Below are 17,536 nucleotides of genomic sequence, written 5' to 3' on the forward strand. Positions count from 1 at the left end.
TGGAGCCGGCCCTGCCTACAGGCCTGTAACGGGTCCCCACATGCACCACCTGGGTCCTGGGACGTGGGGAACAGTCAGAACTGAGGGGAGGAGACACTTTTGGTCAGGAACATTGGGGACTCTGTGGTCATGTGACATAGTGTATTTGCCAGCATCGCCTTTAGTCATTAAAAAGCATTAATACCTCAAATCATTTAATATTTTTATTGCTGGTATATTTCTCTTTACTCAAACCCTTACAGAAAGTGTTTAGCTTTTTGTTGGCTTATGTGAGTTTGAATTATTGGTGAGTTTAAGAGTAGTAGCCACGGCCTTTGGTCTACACTGCAGAGTTATGGAGACATAAGGCAGCTTTTGTCGCCCTAGCTCTGTGTCTACACTACAGTGTTGCTCCCACTGATGTAAGTCGCCTGCCATACCAATTTAATAACACCACCTCCATGAAAGGCATAGTGCTTAGGCCGCTGTAGTTAAGTTGACGCAGTGTCAGTGTAGACACTCCATTGACTGTTCTGGCTGTCAGCCCTGGGGTGGCAGGGTTCTGGCTCTCAATGCCCCACAATGCACCTGGCGAGGACACGAACCACCACTCCATGGACATCCTTGGGGTATTTGCTATTAGCTACAGGGAGAGTAAAACTGGCCCTTTTAAATATCCTTCCCATTGCTCCCTGATTCAGCACAGTATCGACTGTGGTCTCCTCCAGCAGTTTACAGGTGCAGCAGGGGTGCTAGAAAGAGAATAATTTCTGACATATGCCTCCTACGTTGTGGTGTAGCTGGGAGAGGCAGCCCTGCTGTCCTACCTTCTAGGGTGTTCTGCCTCACTGCCAGAAGCCACACACCTCCTAGCTCGGCTCCAGTGTAACGCCCTTCATAAATTCTGAGCCTCATGCCACAGTGTCTGTAGCAAAGATTCTGTGCTGTAATAGTGAGAATCTCTTGCTCCTCTGTCAGAAAATCCTCCTCACAGCACCCAATCCACAGCAGAGCTGCCTTAATGGCCGTGTGAGCACCAGCCTTGGAAATACTAAACACTGGAGCAAATACAGACATGAGGAGGCACCACACTTTTGCTTCCCACAAACAGACATCGACGGGTGTGCGTGTGTTTGGGAAAAGGGCCTAAACGGGAGCGTGGGGATGATTAAAACAGATCTACAACATTAATTCCGATGAATATTACCAGATGCTTCTTTGTTCAGGGAGCAGAGAACAGGAGGCTAAGGGACAACACAAGATCTTTGTCTCCACGACAAAGAACAAATCCCAGTCACACCCAAAGTTTACTGTTGGGGAATAGCTTTATTTCCAGCAGGAACTTCCAGCTGCGGAATGATTTCTGTGAGACAAGGACATGTTCCCTCATCCTGCTAAACAGGCCTGAATTTTATTTCAGAGCGGTTAAGGGAATATCGGTCCCCTTTCCCTGTGCTCCAGAACACACCATGACGAGGGTTTTCATGTTCTCCCAGCAAATATCTCCCATTCAGGTTGGACTGCAGGCAGTCATTGAACCACCAGGCCCCCTCATAGGACTCAGCACAGTTAACTGAATTCAGACCATTGTTGCGGTCTTTGGTTGAAAACATCATGTTCCTATGGTAGGTTAAGGCATCACCTGTAACAGAGAGATGTAGCTTTCTCCCAAGTTGTAATACAATAATAACTAGCTCTCATATTGTGTTTTTCATCTCAGCAAACCTCAAAGAGAGTTACATTATCCTGATTTTATGGATGGGGAAACTGAAGCACGGGGAGGGGAAGTGACTTGTGCAAGGGTCCGAGGAGACCAGAGGCAGAGCCAAGAATACAACTCTGTTGTCCCAAATCCCGAGTGCTCAATCTACTAGTCCACACTACCTCCTTCCCTGTAGTTCAGTCTACTAAATGCTAGGCCTGGCCTTCCAGTGTGGGGATTGCTCACTCCCCTTGTGGGCACCCCCGACCCCTCACAGTGCAGGAGGGAGGCTGCTGTTCCACTCTGGAGGCCTCTCAGGAATGGGGAGGAAGAGGAAACTTTTTACAACAGTGATCCGAGAATGACCCATTCAGCCTTGCTTACACTGGGAGTTTATGCTCAAATATCTGGACACCCAAAAACTACCCCTAACTTCTACCGCTATGGTCAGAACCAGGATGGCACAAATCACAAAACTTTGGCTTCAAATCCAAATGTTCCCCAAGTTCAGGCAGTTTGGATCAAGGATTTTGGTTCATCTCTTTATAGAGATGAGTCCAGCACGAAGTCCAGTTCCAAACTACCCCCAAAGTTCTGGTTATTCAGATCCAAGGGATATTTTTTGGCCACATTTCAAGCCAAAACTGGGCTAAAACTTTCAAACCCTTCTAAAGAGAGGCCTTGTTCCTGAGCTCTCTACTCAGACCTCATTCACCCAAAATCCCATTGATCTCAGTGTGGCCTGACACTTTGGGCTGGGTAAGGGCCTTGGGATTTGGGCTTGGGGCTGGTGACAGGAGGTGCTAGATGGAAAATATAGAAACCTGAAGCCAGTCTGGGTCTGTGGCTCTTGGCAGAACCAAAACCCATCACTATAGGTTCAGGTTTGACCCTGGGCCCCGGCAAAGCTAGCACAGCAATGACCACAGGATGTACCTCCTGCTCTGTGGGTTTGATCTAAGAGCACCTCTGTGATTGGTGCCAGTGTCATGGGTCCTCAGTGGTGAATGAAATTGGGTGCCATGTTCCAAGGAGATGATGTTCCCTCCCTGCCTTCCTGGGAGAACTGCTGGGAAGGAGAGAGAGGGGAGGTGCTCATTACCCCACAGAGTAATCAGAGGGATAGAGCTGAACAGCTGCTCCATCCTGCTGGGAGAAGAAGAGATTCTGCTCTTCCTCTTCCTTTTGGAGTATCCTCATCAAGGCATTTTCACTGCCCCCAAATGAACCCAGCTGTCAGAGATTTCAGAGCATGTTCTCAATGTGTGTGAGGGACGCCCAGGAATCCTGTTTGTTAACCCACTGGCACATAAGGTGGCATCTTCCCAATAGGGGCCTGGGACAGAGCTTTCAGGTGTTGTCTCTGAACTTGAGCATGTGCTTTTCTAAGTGGCTAAATTCAGATTGTGCAGACAGGGTGGAATTTACTTTGCTGCTGCCTCAGACTTCAGCACATCTCAGTTGAAATTGCTATTCCTTCTTAGTTTTGATTCCAGTAAAACCCAGCCAGCACCTACCTGCCGTGCCATTGAGAAAGTCTCCCAGAATCATCTTATAGTTCTCAGATTCTCCTAAAATTTGGAATGATTCGTACTTGGCAAAATATTTCTTGGTTTCAGAATCCATGAGGTCAATGCGCAGCTCATTATTTCCTGTTAAAAACAGGAAGAATATCAGCAATTCCGTGTGTTCCACGAACATTTTTCAGCATCTGAGTTTATTACATCATTCATCCACCAGCCTATCCCCATGTGCTCAGCCTGGGATGCCTTTAAGAACCTAGTTTCATGCCCCTATCTCTCCTGTCCATTAGCAAACAGCGCTCACAGCTAACATCTGCGCTCCAGCTAAGTGATCAGAATCTATAGCATCCATCTCTCTATGGCCTCGACCTGTACTAATCCACTGACAAAGCAGCAAGGGACAATTTCAGCTCCTGTCTTAGTGCTGATGGTTCAATAGATAGTCCTTGTTACAGAATGGTACATCTCCAGATCTGTTCACTTAATGCTCTTTAAGGTGAACCAGCCTTGACCGGATCTCAAAGAGCTCCAGTATAATCAGTCTCCGAAACTTTTCCTTGCAGGTTTCTGTGGGCCAGGAGCAGCCAGTGGTGAGCCTGGGAGCAGTTTCACTACAGCTGGTGTGTACCAGCATAGTCCAGTGGACAGGACGCACAACTTGGACTTAGATATGGTCCTCATCATGGCTCTTCTACTGACCTCATCTCTGCTTCCCTCAAATCCCCATTCACCAAGTGGGGTTAATGATACTTACCCTCCTTTGAAAAGCACTTTGAGATCTACAGATGAAAAACACTACATAAAGCTACCATATTATCATCACTCTGTGCCATGTTACTAAAGAAACGGAGGGCATCTGTGATTTCTTACCTTGAGATGTCAGCAGGTGAATGTTGTCGTTCCCCAGCCAGAATTCCATCTGCTGGTTGCCAAAACCTCTCTTGTATGAGTCCCAGTCACGGAAAAAATCCACTGAACCATCTGCCCTTCTCTGGAAAACCTGCCAAGAAATTAGAGAACCTTAGGTGAAAAGATGGTTGCAATAATTTTAGTTGTATGTGAATAGCTGCTTAGGTCTTCCGTTCTTTAAGGACAAGTTGTCAGCATAATACGCACTATGGTTAATCAGAATATGTGTGAATATCTATGCCCGTGGCTCTCAAATTTTTTTATTGGTGACCACTTTCACATAGCAAGCCTCTGAGTGCGACCCCCTCCATACATTAAAAACACTGTTTATATATTTAACACCATTATAAATGCTGTTAACAGCTCACGAGCCCCCACGTAATAACCTTGCAACCCCCTGAGGTGTCCCGACCCACAGTTTGAGAACTCCTGATCTATGCAAAGAGTTTCAGCCCTTAATAATGGAAAAATCCCATGGAAGAAAATTGGAGTTTGCCCTAATAGAAGCTCTGTAAGGCCTTTAAGATTTGGTCCAATATAATTAAAGTCATTAGCAAGATCCTTCTTAATATAATTTAAAAAAAAAACCCTCTGAAACACTGCGCTGCTTGTGTTCCTTTCTTACTCTAAAACTATAGCCATTCGCTAGCAACTCAGGAGCCACAGACCCACTCAGATTGGCAGACAGGCTGCTAGAATTTGTGCTGCAGGATGGTCTCATTCATAGATTTCAGAGTCACAATAAAAAAAGTATAGAAAATGTTTCAGTTTGTTATGCGCATGGTGCTGTACATCTTGGATGTGTGAGAACAGCTAGGGATCAGAAAATAACAGGTTAATCCATTGCACTGAACACTTTTCAGACTGACCAGTCACTTGCCTTCAATCACACTAAACAAATGTTTAATGTAAAACAGAGTAATTGCTAATATAGGTCTCTCTGATCCCATTAGGATTGTTCACCCTGAAAGGGGGTGGGCACATGGTAATGGTTGAATTGTGATAGATGAGACTGACAGCCCATATAAAAGATAGCAGGATAGTTAGTTCTGCCATTCGGCTGAAAGGAGGAAAAGTTGTTTGCAGTGTTGTGTCTGCCTTGGTCCCAGGATATTAGAGATACAAGCTGGGTGAAGCAATCCCTTCACTGGACCAACGTCTGTGGTCGAAGAAACAGTTTTTGAGCTACACAGAGCTCTTCTTCAGGAGGAAAAATGTAATTTGAAAGAATCTGAACAAAGGTACCAAGCTAAATGCAAGCCCACGTCTCAGGCCAGCAAGCAGCAATTCCACTAATGGTCTATTCCAGACTACTGGACCCCTTTCAGGAGTCTGATACATCTTAAGTCTCACCTCTCTTAAAAACTACTTGTTTACAAAATCAGACATAAAAATACAAAAGTTTCACAGCCCACTGTTATTGAAAAAATGCTGAGGCCCGAGCTGAAGCATGTAACTTAACTTTGCGGGGGTCCCAGTGGCGTAGGGCACCAGGCAATTGCATATTGCTTGTCACCCCTAATGCAGACCCTGCACTCGTGACCCCCGCCTAAACCATAGGCGGTGGGTGACCTGGCTGTTGGGAGAGACTAGCCCCTACCCTCTCCCCTTGTGTCTGAGGCCCCATCCCTCCCTCTCCCCTTCTGCCTCCTCCACTGCAGGAACCCAGAGCACCCCTGCTGTGGCCGCCTGTCCCCCAACACTGGTGCACTGGGTGGCATGATCCGAGTGCTGGCCAGGGCCATGCCAGGCTGTTTGGAGAGGCACAACCTCGCCCTGCCTATCATACTCACCACCCATGTCCTAAACCTTTCCTGTGACCCTCTGAGGGTCGCAACCCTCAAGTTGAGAAACACTGAGCTAGATGAGTTGGGTGCCCCCTGGAAGACCTTTGTGTATCCCTGGTTGAGAACCTCTGGTCTATTTAGGCCCCTCTTAAATCTGATTTACCATCCATATCACCAAGGAGCACATACAGCTATGAAAGAAATCGATATCCACGCAGCTTAACTAATTTTGCCAAGTTACAGAACTGGGGCAAAACTGGATCCCAAAACCTCTCTCACACACAAAGGCCTGGACATATTTCTTAATCACAATTCCAAATTGGGCAGGAGATGCAGCATTTCAACTGCTTTTCTCGATTTGTCCAACTGTCCCACCATCCTCACAGCCAATCCCACAATGTCATGGCAGCCAAGAGGGGTAGACAAGTTCCCTCTGGCTATCACATTGGCATTTAGACTCTTGCTAGCAACATTGTGTCCTGGCCCACCTGGTGACCACCTGTGACCTGTGGTGATGGGAACAGGGAGCTCTGATCAGGTAGCTGCTGTAGAAGGATTAGGAAGCTTCTTGAGGAGACATTGCTGAGCTGGAAGATGTGAGGTAAGAAGCGAGGGCAAGACAACCCCACCCCATGCGCAGGGGTGAGGGCTCACCCCGTAGGCTCTTCCCCCACCTATCAGCTCTGCAGTGTGGGACAGAGACAGTGCAGGGAGAATTGAGGCATGTTGAGGAGAGGGAGGGAAAGATGGAAGCTGTGAGAGAAACGAAGGAATATTTGGGGGAATTGGAAGGAGCTCAGGGAAGTTTTTTGGGGAAGAAGATATTGAAAGGGGCATAATGGGGGGACGATGATCTGATTGCATCCCCCATTTCAGGGGCCTGTGTCCCACACTGCAGCAGTGGGAGAGGTGCGGGTTGGCTCCAATCCACACCAGCCTGTCAGGGATGGGAACTGAATTGAATGTACTGAAAATTGCAGCTCTCTCCAGGTCATTGAAACAAGTAGTCAGACGTTGCTGTTGACAGAAGCCAAGCTGGATGCAGGGCTCGGAGCTCTGCTAACTCAGTCTGGACTAGCCAGTGGAGAGCTGACTCGTGGCCTCCACACTCATGGTGGAGAATCCTGGCCCTGAGATCTGAGCACCTGCCTTTCTCTGGGAGTGGAAGAAACCCCCAGAGCTGCCTGCTCTTCAGCAGATCCTTGATGCCTTCTCCTAAGGTTGCCTGGAGGGAAGTGAAGAATTAACAACTCTTCACAGGCCATGGCCAGCAGAGAAGAACCCTGCTGCCCCTGTAACTCTTGCATAGATATATCCTGTAGGCAGCAGCTGTGCACCAAAGAAATGGGCGCTGACCCAGCACAGCACTTAAGCACATTGTCGTAAACAGACAGTTAAGGGTTAATTCCTCTTTTACCTGTAAAGGGTTAAGAAGTTCACCTAGCCTAGCTGACACCTGACCAGAGGAACCAATGCAGGGACAAGATGTTTTCAAAGAGGGAGGAGGTAAATCACTCTTTGGTCTGTTCAGAAAAGTTTGTGCCGGAGTGAAGGAGCCAGGAATCAGCCATCTAACATTTCCTAAAAGTAGTAAGTGTTTAGAAAAGGAATGTATTAGATTATGTTTATTTTCTTTTGTGACTTCTTTTTGCATAGAGGGAGAATCAGATTGGATTCTTTGTGTAACTAAGGTTTTACCCAGAGGGACATCCTCTGTGTTTTGAATCTGTTGTCTGTGAGAGTGGCTTGCATGCTAATCTCACAGAGGTATTCCTTTCACCCTTCTTCTTGAATTAAAAGTCTTCTTTTAAGAACCTGATTGATTTTTCCTTGTTTTAAGATCCAAGAGTTTTTTGGATCTGGGCTCCCCAGGAATTGGTGAGAGGTGAATCAGTCTCAATCCTGCCAGGAAACGGGGGATAGAGACTGGGGAAATATTTGGGGGGGAAGACAGAGTTTCCAAATGACTCCCCATAAACGTTTGTTTAAACTATTTGGTGGTGGCAGCTACTAGATCTAAGCTGATAAACAAGCTTAGGGGTTATCTCATGCAGGTCCCCACATCTATTCCCTAAAGTTCAGAGTGGGGGTGACACCTTTACACACATGCTGAATGTCAAGCATGTGTGTCATCTCGTTGGCTCAGATTATACATGTGCAGGTGAAAAAGTAGGCAAGAGCTAATTGCCATCCTGAAACACATGCACTTGTTCTACGCAAGGGCTCCTGGTGAGGCTCACTATTCTCTAGTCACACTTACAGTCCATCCTCCTCCATCTGTGGCCATGTCACACAGCACAGTCATGGCAGTGCAGTCCGAAGAGTAAACCGTGTACCAGCCGCTCAGGGTGTTCCCTCTGGCCAATAGCTCCTTGCAGCTCCTCGGGCCTGGACAAGAGGGACATTTAAAGCAGTAAATTATACTGTATCTGAATGGTTTTACTGAGACAAAGGCAACTTCTTATGACAATAAACTGTTCTCAGGCTCGGGCCCTATACTGATTATTTTTGTATATATCCACACCAGACAAAGCGTAACCGTGTTTTACATACACAGCATTTTCATGTGTTTGTTACAGAAACCCGGGCTACCACTGAAAAACAATGTCACTATAGTTTAAGTGGCTTTGTGGGAATTAATTTTTCAGCATCACACTGGAAATGCGAACATCACCTTTCCTAAAATGGGCTCCCACGGCCTTTGAAGCTGGATCCTCTGTTCTCAGCTGCTGGGCCAAATCTTGCCTGCCTGAGTCTGGTGAGTGACTTTGCTGCTGGGAATATTCCTTTGGGTAAAGGATGCAGGAGTCGGCCCGTTGTCATTAGCAGCAGGTATGTGTGACTGCCCCCCCTTGTCATCCAGTCTCGCTAGCAAGGATAGAACTTCTTCTACTGCAGTGAAGGAAGTTTCCATGTCCCTTGCCTTGTGTGTCTGCCCTGTGAGGTAAGGACCATTTCCCCTGCCATTAGAGCAAACACTCACCCTTTTTACACAGCAGGTCGGCCAGCTCCTCCTCTGTGCAGGAAAAGGAACACAAAGGCGGTGAAATGGGAGCACAAACAAAGCAGTGTGTTGTTTCTAAACAGCTGTTCGCTCCTGCAGTTCAATAGTTCTGTCTATTTATTTCAGACAAAATGTTTCAGAGGCAAAGAAAGAAAAAAGCCACATCAGAAAGAGATCAGCAGCTTAGCTACAAAAGGAAGTGGAAATTATGAGAGATGTTTAAAAAAATGAAGCCAGTCATTTAAATAGTTACAAAAGACACAGTTAGGGTTTCCACTTTGTTTCTTTCACCTTGATTTGTGAGACAGGAGCAATGAAATAGAGAGAAAGGACCAAGTTTGCCTTAACTGTGTCCTGTTTAACCTGTGTCCATTGCAAACCAGCTGACTAGCTTACACCTGCCCTGATATGGGCTTGGGGCCCAGTTCTTCCAGGCAGTAAGTTCCTTCGCCTCCCATTGGCTTCTGTGGGAATAGGGGATGGGTTCAGCATGTGACAGGAGACACAGAGCACCTCACGTGTAATGCCCTTAAAATTAACAGACAAAACAGTCAACCCAACTGTCAGTCCACATGCAAACAACCTGAGCCAACTGACTGAGCCAGGGGAGGTCAAACCTTGCTCCCACTGATCTCAACGGCAAAATTTCGATTGATGGCAATGGGAGCAGGATTGAGCCCAGGATGGGAAGATTGGTACAAATCAATGAATTATCTAGTAAAATAAATATTCCCTCTTCAGTGCACACTTATAACTGCTATTAAGGGGAAGTTCATTCAAACATCAGTGGTGGCTGAACAGACCTGCCGTGCTGTGCAATCAGGATAACAGAAACGAGTGTCATGTCTGGCTAATATTCAGGAGAGAATCTGGGTCCTACACCCTGTGACTTAACACCTGAAAATTCTAACTACTTCCTTCTCAGCCTGAGAGCACAGTGTAGCCGGGTGCATGAGCTGAAGTTAATGAATTGGGACCATGTGTTCCCAAGCTGATGCATGTAGGAAATACAAGAAATCATAACCTACTAATAGACTCTCTCCAAAAGCTGAAGCAGTGAACAGCCAAGCTCCCCTACATGTTATGATGCCTCAGGCAGATTTTCTACTTTAAAAAAGTGCCAGGCAAATGACTAGTTTAAAAACAAAGAGACGCACAGTTTTGGGGAGTGTTGTTTTTGAATCGCTGGAAGAACCATGGACAATAGAAAGTATGAAACCTGGAGAAAACAACAGAGCCCAGTGGACAAAAAACGCAGCTTCAAGTATTTTCCCTTTAAACATTTGCACTTGCCTTGGCATGATATCAGTAGGTGAGAGTGGCTGGGGGGAAGAGAGATTGTGGTCCCCAGTTACTCACATTCTTATCCAGAGTCTCTCACCTTTCAGTCCATAGCTCCCAGGATCACCTTTTACTCCTGATCACAGAAAAAATAATCCAAGATATGGTATTTGTGAGCTCAGTTCTCCTGTACAGGCACTTCCCTGAACTGGGTGCAGCGTGGAGCCCTGTCCTGGTGGAACTCCATGTACGTCAGGAAGTGCAGGGCCCCAGAGACCTTTATGAGTCCACTTGCTCTTCCACCCATGAAGGTGACACAGCACCTCTGGCCAGTGTGGAGGGGAGGGGAGGACATAGTCCAGCCCACCACCTTTGTACAATGTTAGCACCCCAGAGTCACCCAAGCCCTGCAGGGTCCTTGTCTCTCTTGTATGGAAGCCTGAGAGCAGGAAAAGCAGGTTGCACACTTACCTCCTTCCCTTGCACTTGCACAATTGCCCAGAAGCTGAGCACTTCTGGCCCTATGGTGATGGTCACTTTGGAAATAAGAGGTAAGGTAGGGCCAAAGTGAGTAATGTGTAAAGGCATGTAAGCTATGCTGAGTGTAAGGGAGTGTCACACACTTGGGGCTTTGCTACAATAAAACCATTGTACCTGTTTCTAGCAATGGTGCCACTTCCAGTGTAGACAGGGCCCAGGCTTTTCATGACACTGTGCTAAAAACAGCTGAACCTAGCCCCTCTTATACCATTTCTGGCCCACATGGAGGTGCCCTAATGGAGAATCTCAGGTCTGGGTTTTTACTACATTGGGCCCCACTCTCAGGGAAGGTAAATGAGTGTGAGTCTAAATTGGTGTAAAGGGAGCTGGGAGTTGTGAGTTACACCAATTTAGACTCCCTTATTAGCCTTAGGGTACATCTATTCTTCGATCTAGGGGTGTGATTCCCTGGTCAAGGAGACAGACCCACTAACTCTGATCAAGCTAGTGCACTAAAATAGAATGCAGCTACAGCGGCACACACGTCAGGAGTGACCAGCTGCCCTGAGTACGTGCCCATCTCAGAACATGGGCACATATTCAAGGAGGCTAGCCTTGCCCATCGCATGGGCAGCAGCAGCAGCTGCTCTCTATTATTACCATACTAACACAATCAGAGCTAGCACGTCCTCCAGCTGGGGGCTACACTCCAAACTCAAAGTGTAGCTTCACCCTTACCTAGACTCACCCTGAATTAGGCTGGTAATCTCACGGATTGGGGGAGTGATCAGAATCGAGATTCCCTAGTGATCAGTTTTCCTCTTGGTTACCCCAGTACAACCTTGTTGATTTCACAACAGTTATACGCCATTGTAATTGAGAGGAGACCCTACCCCTGTAGGGTACGCATTGGGGAAATGTATCATGGAAGAAAGATGCAAATGGGTTAAGGATCTCTCCTGCTATTTAATCACATGCTGAATGAACAAAGTTGTTCTCTGCTCTTTGGTACTTTACCTCTAGCCCCTGGTGCTCCTGGTGTTCCAGGTCTCCCTGGTCCTCCTCTTAGTCCAGCAATCCCTGGAAGACCAGACATTCCTACAAACACAGGAGTCTCAGAATTAAGATTTGACAGCTGTAAGTAGGGGATGATATTTTAAGGTTGAACAAGGAAGAGGGAGGGGGGAAGGGCAGGTCACTACCCAGTCCAGATTTCAAAATTAAGGTTTGATTTTTAACTCTGCCCATTTGGCGATGGCAATAGGAAGTGGGAATAGACCACTACCTTGCCTGGCCCTTGCAAAATCTGCCATTTCTTCTGTGTCTACCACATTTGAAAATCAGCCCTCCTGTTCCCGCAGTTCATCACTGTGCTCTGGGCAGTACTATGACCCAGGGAGCATTTGCAGCTGGTTGGCAGAGATCAAGGGACAAAAAGGCTGAGGATACAGCACTGTGGTGGGATCTGTATGAGGGACTTCTCAGGACAGGGCTCAAAGGAGGCAGAATTAGGGTTGAGTGGCTATGTTATGCAGGAAGTATCAGCTTTGCCTGGTTAATTCTTGGTTTTCATACCATGTATTTTGTTTTTTCTTCTAATGCTAACTTTCTTGTAAAGGGGTGTGTAAGGGGACATCTGTCTCTCTGTCTATAAGGACTTTATACTGCCACCCATCATCACAGTATCTGAGCACATTCCAGGGCAGATCAATAGCAATAGCAAAGGACGTGCACAGCTTGATAGGGAGGAGAACTATCCCAAGGCTCTCACCTCTCGGGCCAGGGAAGCCAGGAGCTCCTGGTTCTCCTATTTGAAAAAAAATAATTAAAAGAATGAGCAGTGATGACTTAATTGTGGCTTAGACACCATGGACCTGATTTGGAGCTCTGACCCTAGGGTAAATCAGAAGCAGGTTCAATTAATTTATTTGGGTGTGAGAAAGAATCCAGGCCCCAGGGGTGCAGCTGCTTCTCCTAGGCACAATCCGGCACAGGGGACAGCTCAGACACACCACTTTAGCGGGAGCTCCAGGAGGCACAGTCCCAGCCGGAAACCCTGGGGCACACAGCACAGAGCTACCCTTGAAAAGGACCCAGGAGTTACCCTTCTCTGAGACTAGCCCAATCCACTCACTGGAGGTGCTCAGACATGAAGCTGTCTAGGGCTGTGCACTAGGAGTGAGGCAAAGCCGTGCCTTCACCACTGCTCCACAGCAGTGAGTGGAGCTGGGTAGCTGCAGAGAGGTACACGCTCTGTTACACCAGTACCCGACTGGTTCCAGCTGGGGTGTTCACCAGTGTAAGTGAGAAGAGAACCCACCCTTTTGTGTATGCACATTTGGGAAGAGCCACACAATCTAAAAACCTCCCCTGGATATTTAACTCACAACTTTTCCCTCTGCTCTTTAGTGCTTTCCCTCTTGGCCCAGGATCTCCTGCCATTACAGTGGAGCCTAAAAGCACAAAAGATTCTGAATTAATATTTTACCTTTTTCCCCTGGTAATCCTGGTAGACCAAGCAACCCTGGAGGACCACTTGCTCCTACAGACACAAAAGACTCCACGTTATTATCCTGCATATGACAACAGGGAATTATTTGTTAGGGTTAAAATGAGGATATGGGCCAATTCCCACATGCCTTCCCCAAAGCCAGATTTCAAAATTAGAATTAAATTTCTTCTCTGTCCTGGTCCTCAGATCCCCCACTGACTGTAATGGGGATTTCCCCTGAGCCAAGAATGCAGGAGCAAGCCCCTTCTCTCAGCTCTTGCAAAACTGGCCAAATGGAAGGCCAATGACAAATGTTTTCAGTGCTGGCTGGTGGTCGGTTTGCAAACAGAAAGCCTTCAACTGGCCCCTGAGCATTCACTGCCAGCATCCCCATCACAGGAAAGGAGCCATTTCAAGTAGGGTGACCCGATGTCACATTTTAGTCCTTTTTTAGGCCCTGTCCTGGCCAACTCAACTTTTTTGACAAAACTGGGCATTTGTCCCGTTTGCTCTTGCCAGCTGATCATCAGCTGGCAAGAGAAATCGGAGAAATGAACAGCTTTGCCAAAAAAGTGAGGCAGGATCCCTAGTGGGGCACAGAGGAACGTGCGGGGGTGGGAGTGGCAATGCTGCCCTGCACTGGAGGAAGATGTAGGGAAAGCGGCTCAGACAGGTGCCCACGGCGGGCCTGCTACCTCCTTGCCCGAGTTCCCCCTCGCCCCAAAAAAGTTGTGACGGCCAAGACAGGGACTAAAACAGGATGGTCCCTGACAAAATGGGACATATAGTGGCCTTCAGGGTGGGGGTCTGGGGCCAATCCCACGTGCTGGGGAGGGAAGGGGGACCTCAGGCAGGCCCCGTGTGGGCAGGAGGCAGGGAGGGCTCAGGCTGGATCAGCCAAGGAGTGTCTCATTTTCCCTTTGGGAAAATATGGCCCCCTAATTTCAGGTCCTGACCCCTTTTCCAGAGGGCAACTGCTGGAGTCCTTCTGCCACCCCCAGATGTGTGGAGGAGCAGAGCCAGCAGGATGTCTCAGTGCTGGTCATGGGGGAGAAGGGAGAGAGTCCAGGGAGCCTAGTGGAAAAGGTCACATGGAATCTTTCTGGTTGAGGAAAGTGCCAAGGTCCTGTGTGCAGACGGAGGAGGGTGGCAGGAGGGGAGAAGTTAAAGAAGGGTGGAAAAGATGGTGGAAAAGTGGCAGGGGCTGCTGGTGTGGGGTTGGATAAGAGGAAGAAAGTCAAACTATTTGGCTGCAAAGAAGATAAAACTGAAGGAATAATGAGTAAATTTGTAGTGGAGGAATTCAGCCTGGTCCCAGAGCTTGTGCCAGAGATGCTCAATGGCATGAGAACTGGGGTGGAGGAGGAGGTGTTGGGGGGTAACCCAGGGCTGGAAGTTGGCAGGATGGGCCTTGACATGGGAGAGGGGAGCCAAGGAGAGGGGAGCCATGGCAGAAGGAGTGGGGTTAGGGTTGCCAACTTTCTAATCATAGAAAACCAAACACCTTTGCCCCACCTCTGCCCCACCCCTTCCCTGAGTCCCACCCCCACTCACTCCAGTTGCCCTCCCTCCGTCACTCATTCTTCTCCACCCTCACTCACTTTCACTGGGTGGGGGCAGGGGGTTAGTGTGCGGGAGGGGGTGAGGATTCTGGCTGGGGGCACAGATCCAAGGTGGGGCCACAAATAGGGGTTCAGGGTGCTTGAGGGGCTCCAGGCTGGGGCAGGAGGTTGGGGTGTGGAAGGGGGTGAGGGCTTTGGTTGAGGATGCGGGCTCTGGTTTGGGCCTGGGGATGAAGGGTTTGGGTGTAGAAGCGGGCTCTGGGCTGGGGCCAAGGGGTTTGCAATGTGGAAGTGGGCTCAGGGCTGAGGCAGGAGGTGGGGTGTGGATCTTGGAGAAAGTTTGGGTGCGGGAGGGGATGCAGGCTCTGGGAGGGAGATAGGGTGCAGGAGGGGGTTCCAACCTGGGTCAGGGGTTGGGGTGGGGGTGCAGGCTCTGTCTGGGCAGCACTTACATCAGGCAGCTCCCGGTCTGTGGCACAGGTGGCACAGCGGGGCTGGCAGGTTCCCCAGCCCTGGCTCCGCACTGCTCCTGGAAGCAGCCAGCATGTCTGGCTCCTAGGCGCCGGTGCGGCCACACCCAGGTGGCTCTGTGTGGTGTGTGCTGCCGGCAGGCACCACCCCTGCAGCTCCCATTGGCTGTGGTTTCCAGTGCATGGAGCTTCCTTGATTGCACTTCTGTCCAGGGGCTGCACATGCTGGGCTTTTCCAGGAGCTGTGCAGAGCCAGGGCAGGCAGGGAGCCTGCCTTAGCCCCACTGGGCCGCCGACTGGACTTTTAACGACCCGGTCAGCAGTGCTGACCGGACTCGCCAGGATCCTTTTCACCCGGCCATCTGGCAACCCTAAGTGAGTGGAAGGAATCACTGCACGAGTCACTGGAGGGGAGGGAAGAAAAGGCAAGGGAAGGGGGCTGAGAGTAGAAGAGAATTTGTGGATACCAATGGATTGGAAGTCCCAGGAAGGTCAGGCAAGAGATGCTGATCACCACAAGCAATGCAGAGACCTGAGAGGATGCAGTATATAGAGAAGACCAGAGTGAGCAGCCTTATTGTTGAGAGAAGAGCTGATCCGGGACTGCAGCTCAGACAAGGGAGTCAGGGGGCCAGAAACAACAACATGGAAGATGTTGTCACCAAAGATGAAGGGGGAGGATTGTGACATGTGGAAAAGCAAGGAGATAAAGTGAGGAAGGAAGGAGGGTGACAGACCACAGCAATATAGAGCAGGAGGAGGGGAGGGGGTCAGGTGGAGCATTGTTCCAAGGAGGAGAAAGAATGAGAGGGAGGACTGAGGGTGGGAGGTGGTCGAGTTGGGACTGGCACAGACTAGTGTCCCACCCCTGTGTTTGCAGGAGGATTCAGGATGAGGGGAACGGAAGAGGAAAAGACTAACACAAGATGTCCATAGAGGCAGAATGGGAGCCATAAACCCAGGTCTCTGTGAGAACCTGGAGATGGGAAGAGTGGGAGAGGAGTTGGCTGTGATGTTTTTAGATGGAACGAGCATTCCCAAGGCAGCAGAAAGGAGACCAGGCACAGGTCTGAGGTGAAAGAGAGAGGAGGAGCCCGAGGGGTGGCGGGAAAGGTGCCAGAGGAGAGGATCGGGACTGAGGCAGGAGCAGGGCTGGAGCAGATGTCTCCAGAGAGGAGAAGGTGGCAGCATGGCAGGAATTGGAGGTGAAATGTGGTTGTGAGAGCAGTGACTCCCCCACTGGCCATTCTAGTGACCCCAAGGGACTAATTCCCATCAACCCCCCAAACAATCTAACTGCCAATATTCCATTTCCCATCATCCCTACCCCTATATCCAATAGTGCACTAGCTTTTGTGATCTGCTCTGTACTTCACTGACATTCCCTATCTCCCCCTCTCACTCCCACGCCCAATTCACTATCAGGGCAGAGAAAAGGAAATGGACATGATTTCAGAACAGAAATATGATGAAGTCCAACTTCTCACCACAGGGGAAGAGATCTGTAGGGTGGCCAGAGTGTTTCAGGCATCACCATCCAAAGCGGAGTCTCACTCAGCTCTGGGGAACATACCTGGAAGTCCAGGAAGTCCAGGAAGTCCTCGGGGTCCAGGAATTCCACAGCACTTTGACCTCACCTCTGAGGAAAGAAATGAATCAATACGTGACATTTCCACGAGTTACAGGATCCCAAATATTTTGAAAATTCCAGTAGTAAATAAGCTCAGCAAATCGAGGTCAGCTAACACTAAGGCAGCTGTGACACTGTGGTGACCCTGGTGCAAACTCCATGTTGCACTGGTGCAAGACTTCTGCATTAGTGGCTTACACTGTTGTTACCACACTGAGGTATTTACACTGGTGAGAATTTCCCTATTGAAAACAGGCCCTCAGACCCTACAAATCGCTCTCACCGGCTCTAAATTAGAGCAGCCTGAAAAACAAACCTCACAATTTGTTCACCTGTTTGTGGCTCATCCTCAGCCCTACAAACCGCTGCTGCTAGACAGAGTAAAGCAAGGAAGGTTTGCTGTGCAGCTCTCCCCATGACGCTGGTCTCTGCAACGGCAGCTCTACTAGACTTCTCCTCTTCTCTGAGTTAGCGGTTCACCACTTGGAGCCTTTTAGAGAGCAAATAAATAAATATTCATGAACTCTCTCCCCTCAACTCTCAGTTCCTCCCACCAATCTGCACCTTCCAGCAGTTTCTGCTGAGTCTGCTCTCTGCATGATTTCTCCACCATCTCCCTTCACAAGGTCTTATGTTGTATTTCTACAGTGCCAAACCACGGTCACTCGCTTCTTTAGTATCCTTGGTTTTCCTCTTTGAGAAAGTGTCACATTCTTCC

The 17,536-nt window shown here is 48.7% G+C and overlaps 1 protein-coding gene across 1 annotated transcript; it reads right to left on the reverse strand.

The window, feature by feature from the left end:
• Positions 1-1,373: 1,373 nt before the first annotated feature.
• LOC115636019 (ficolin-1-like) lies at positions 1,374-17,235 on the reverse strand. Its single transcript, XM_030535577.1, has 11 exons — positions 17,151-17,235; positions 16,762-16,827; positions 13,154-13,207; positions 12,437-12,472; positions 11,683-11,763; positions 10,286-10,321; positions 8,884-8,916; positions 8,161-8,288; positions 4,075-4,204; positions 3,199-3,333; positions 1,374-1,621 (listed from the first exon to the last, which is right to left on the reverse strand). Exons 1-11 carry the CDS (start codon positions 17,233-17,235, stop codon positions 1,374-1,376), a joined length of 1,032 nt encoding a protein of 343 aa, XP_030391437.1.
• Between the last annotated feature and the right edge of the window lie 301 nt (positions 17,236-17,536).

This window comes from Gopherus evgoodei, chromosome 16, assembly GCF_007399415.2.
Source record: "Gopherus evgoodei ecotype Sinaloan lineage chromosome 16, rGopEvg1_v1.p, whole genome shotgun sequence".
Lineage (NCBI taxonomy): Eukaryota > Metazoa > Chordata > Testudines > Testudinidae > Gopherus > Gopherus evgoodei.

Coding starts and splice junctions, on each gene's coding strand:
- LOC115636019 (XM_030535577.1), bottom strand. CDS start 17,235: ATGGGGAGAGCTGCACAGCAAACCTTCCTTGCTTTACTCTGTCTAGCA. Junction 13,208..16,761: donor TGGACTTCCTGGACTTCCAG/GTATGTTCCCCA, acceptor TTGTGTCTGTAG/GAGCAAGTGGTCCTCCAGGG. Junction 10,322..11,682: donor AGGAGCACCAGGGGCTAGAG/GTAAAGTACCAA, acceptor TTCTGTGATCAG/GAGTAAAAGGTGATCCTGGG.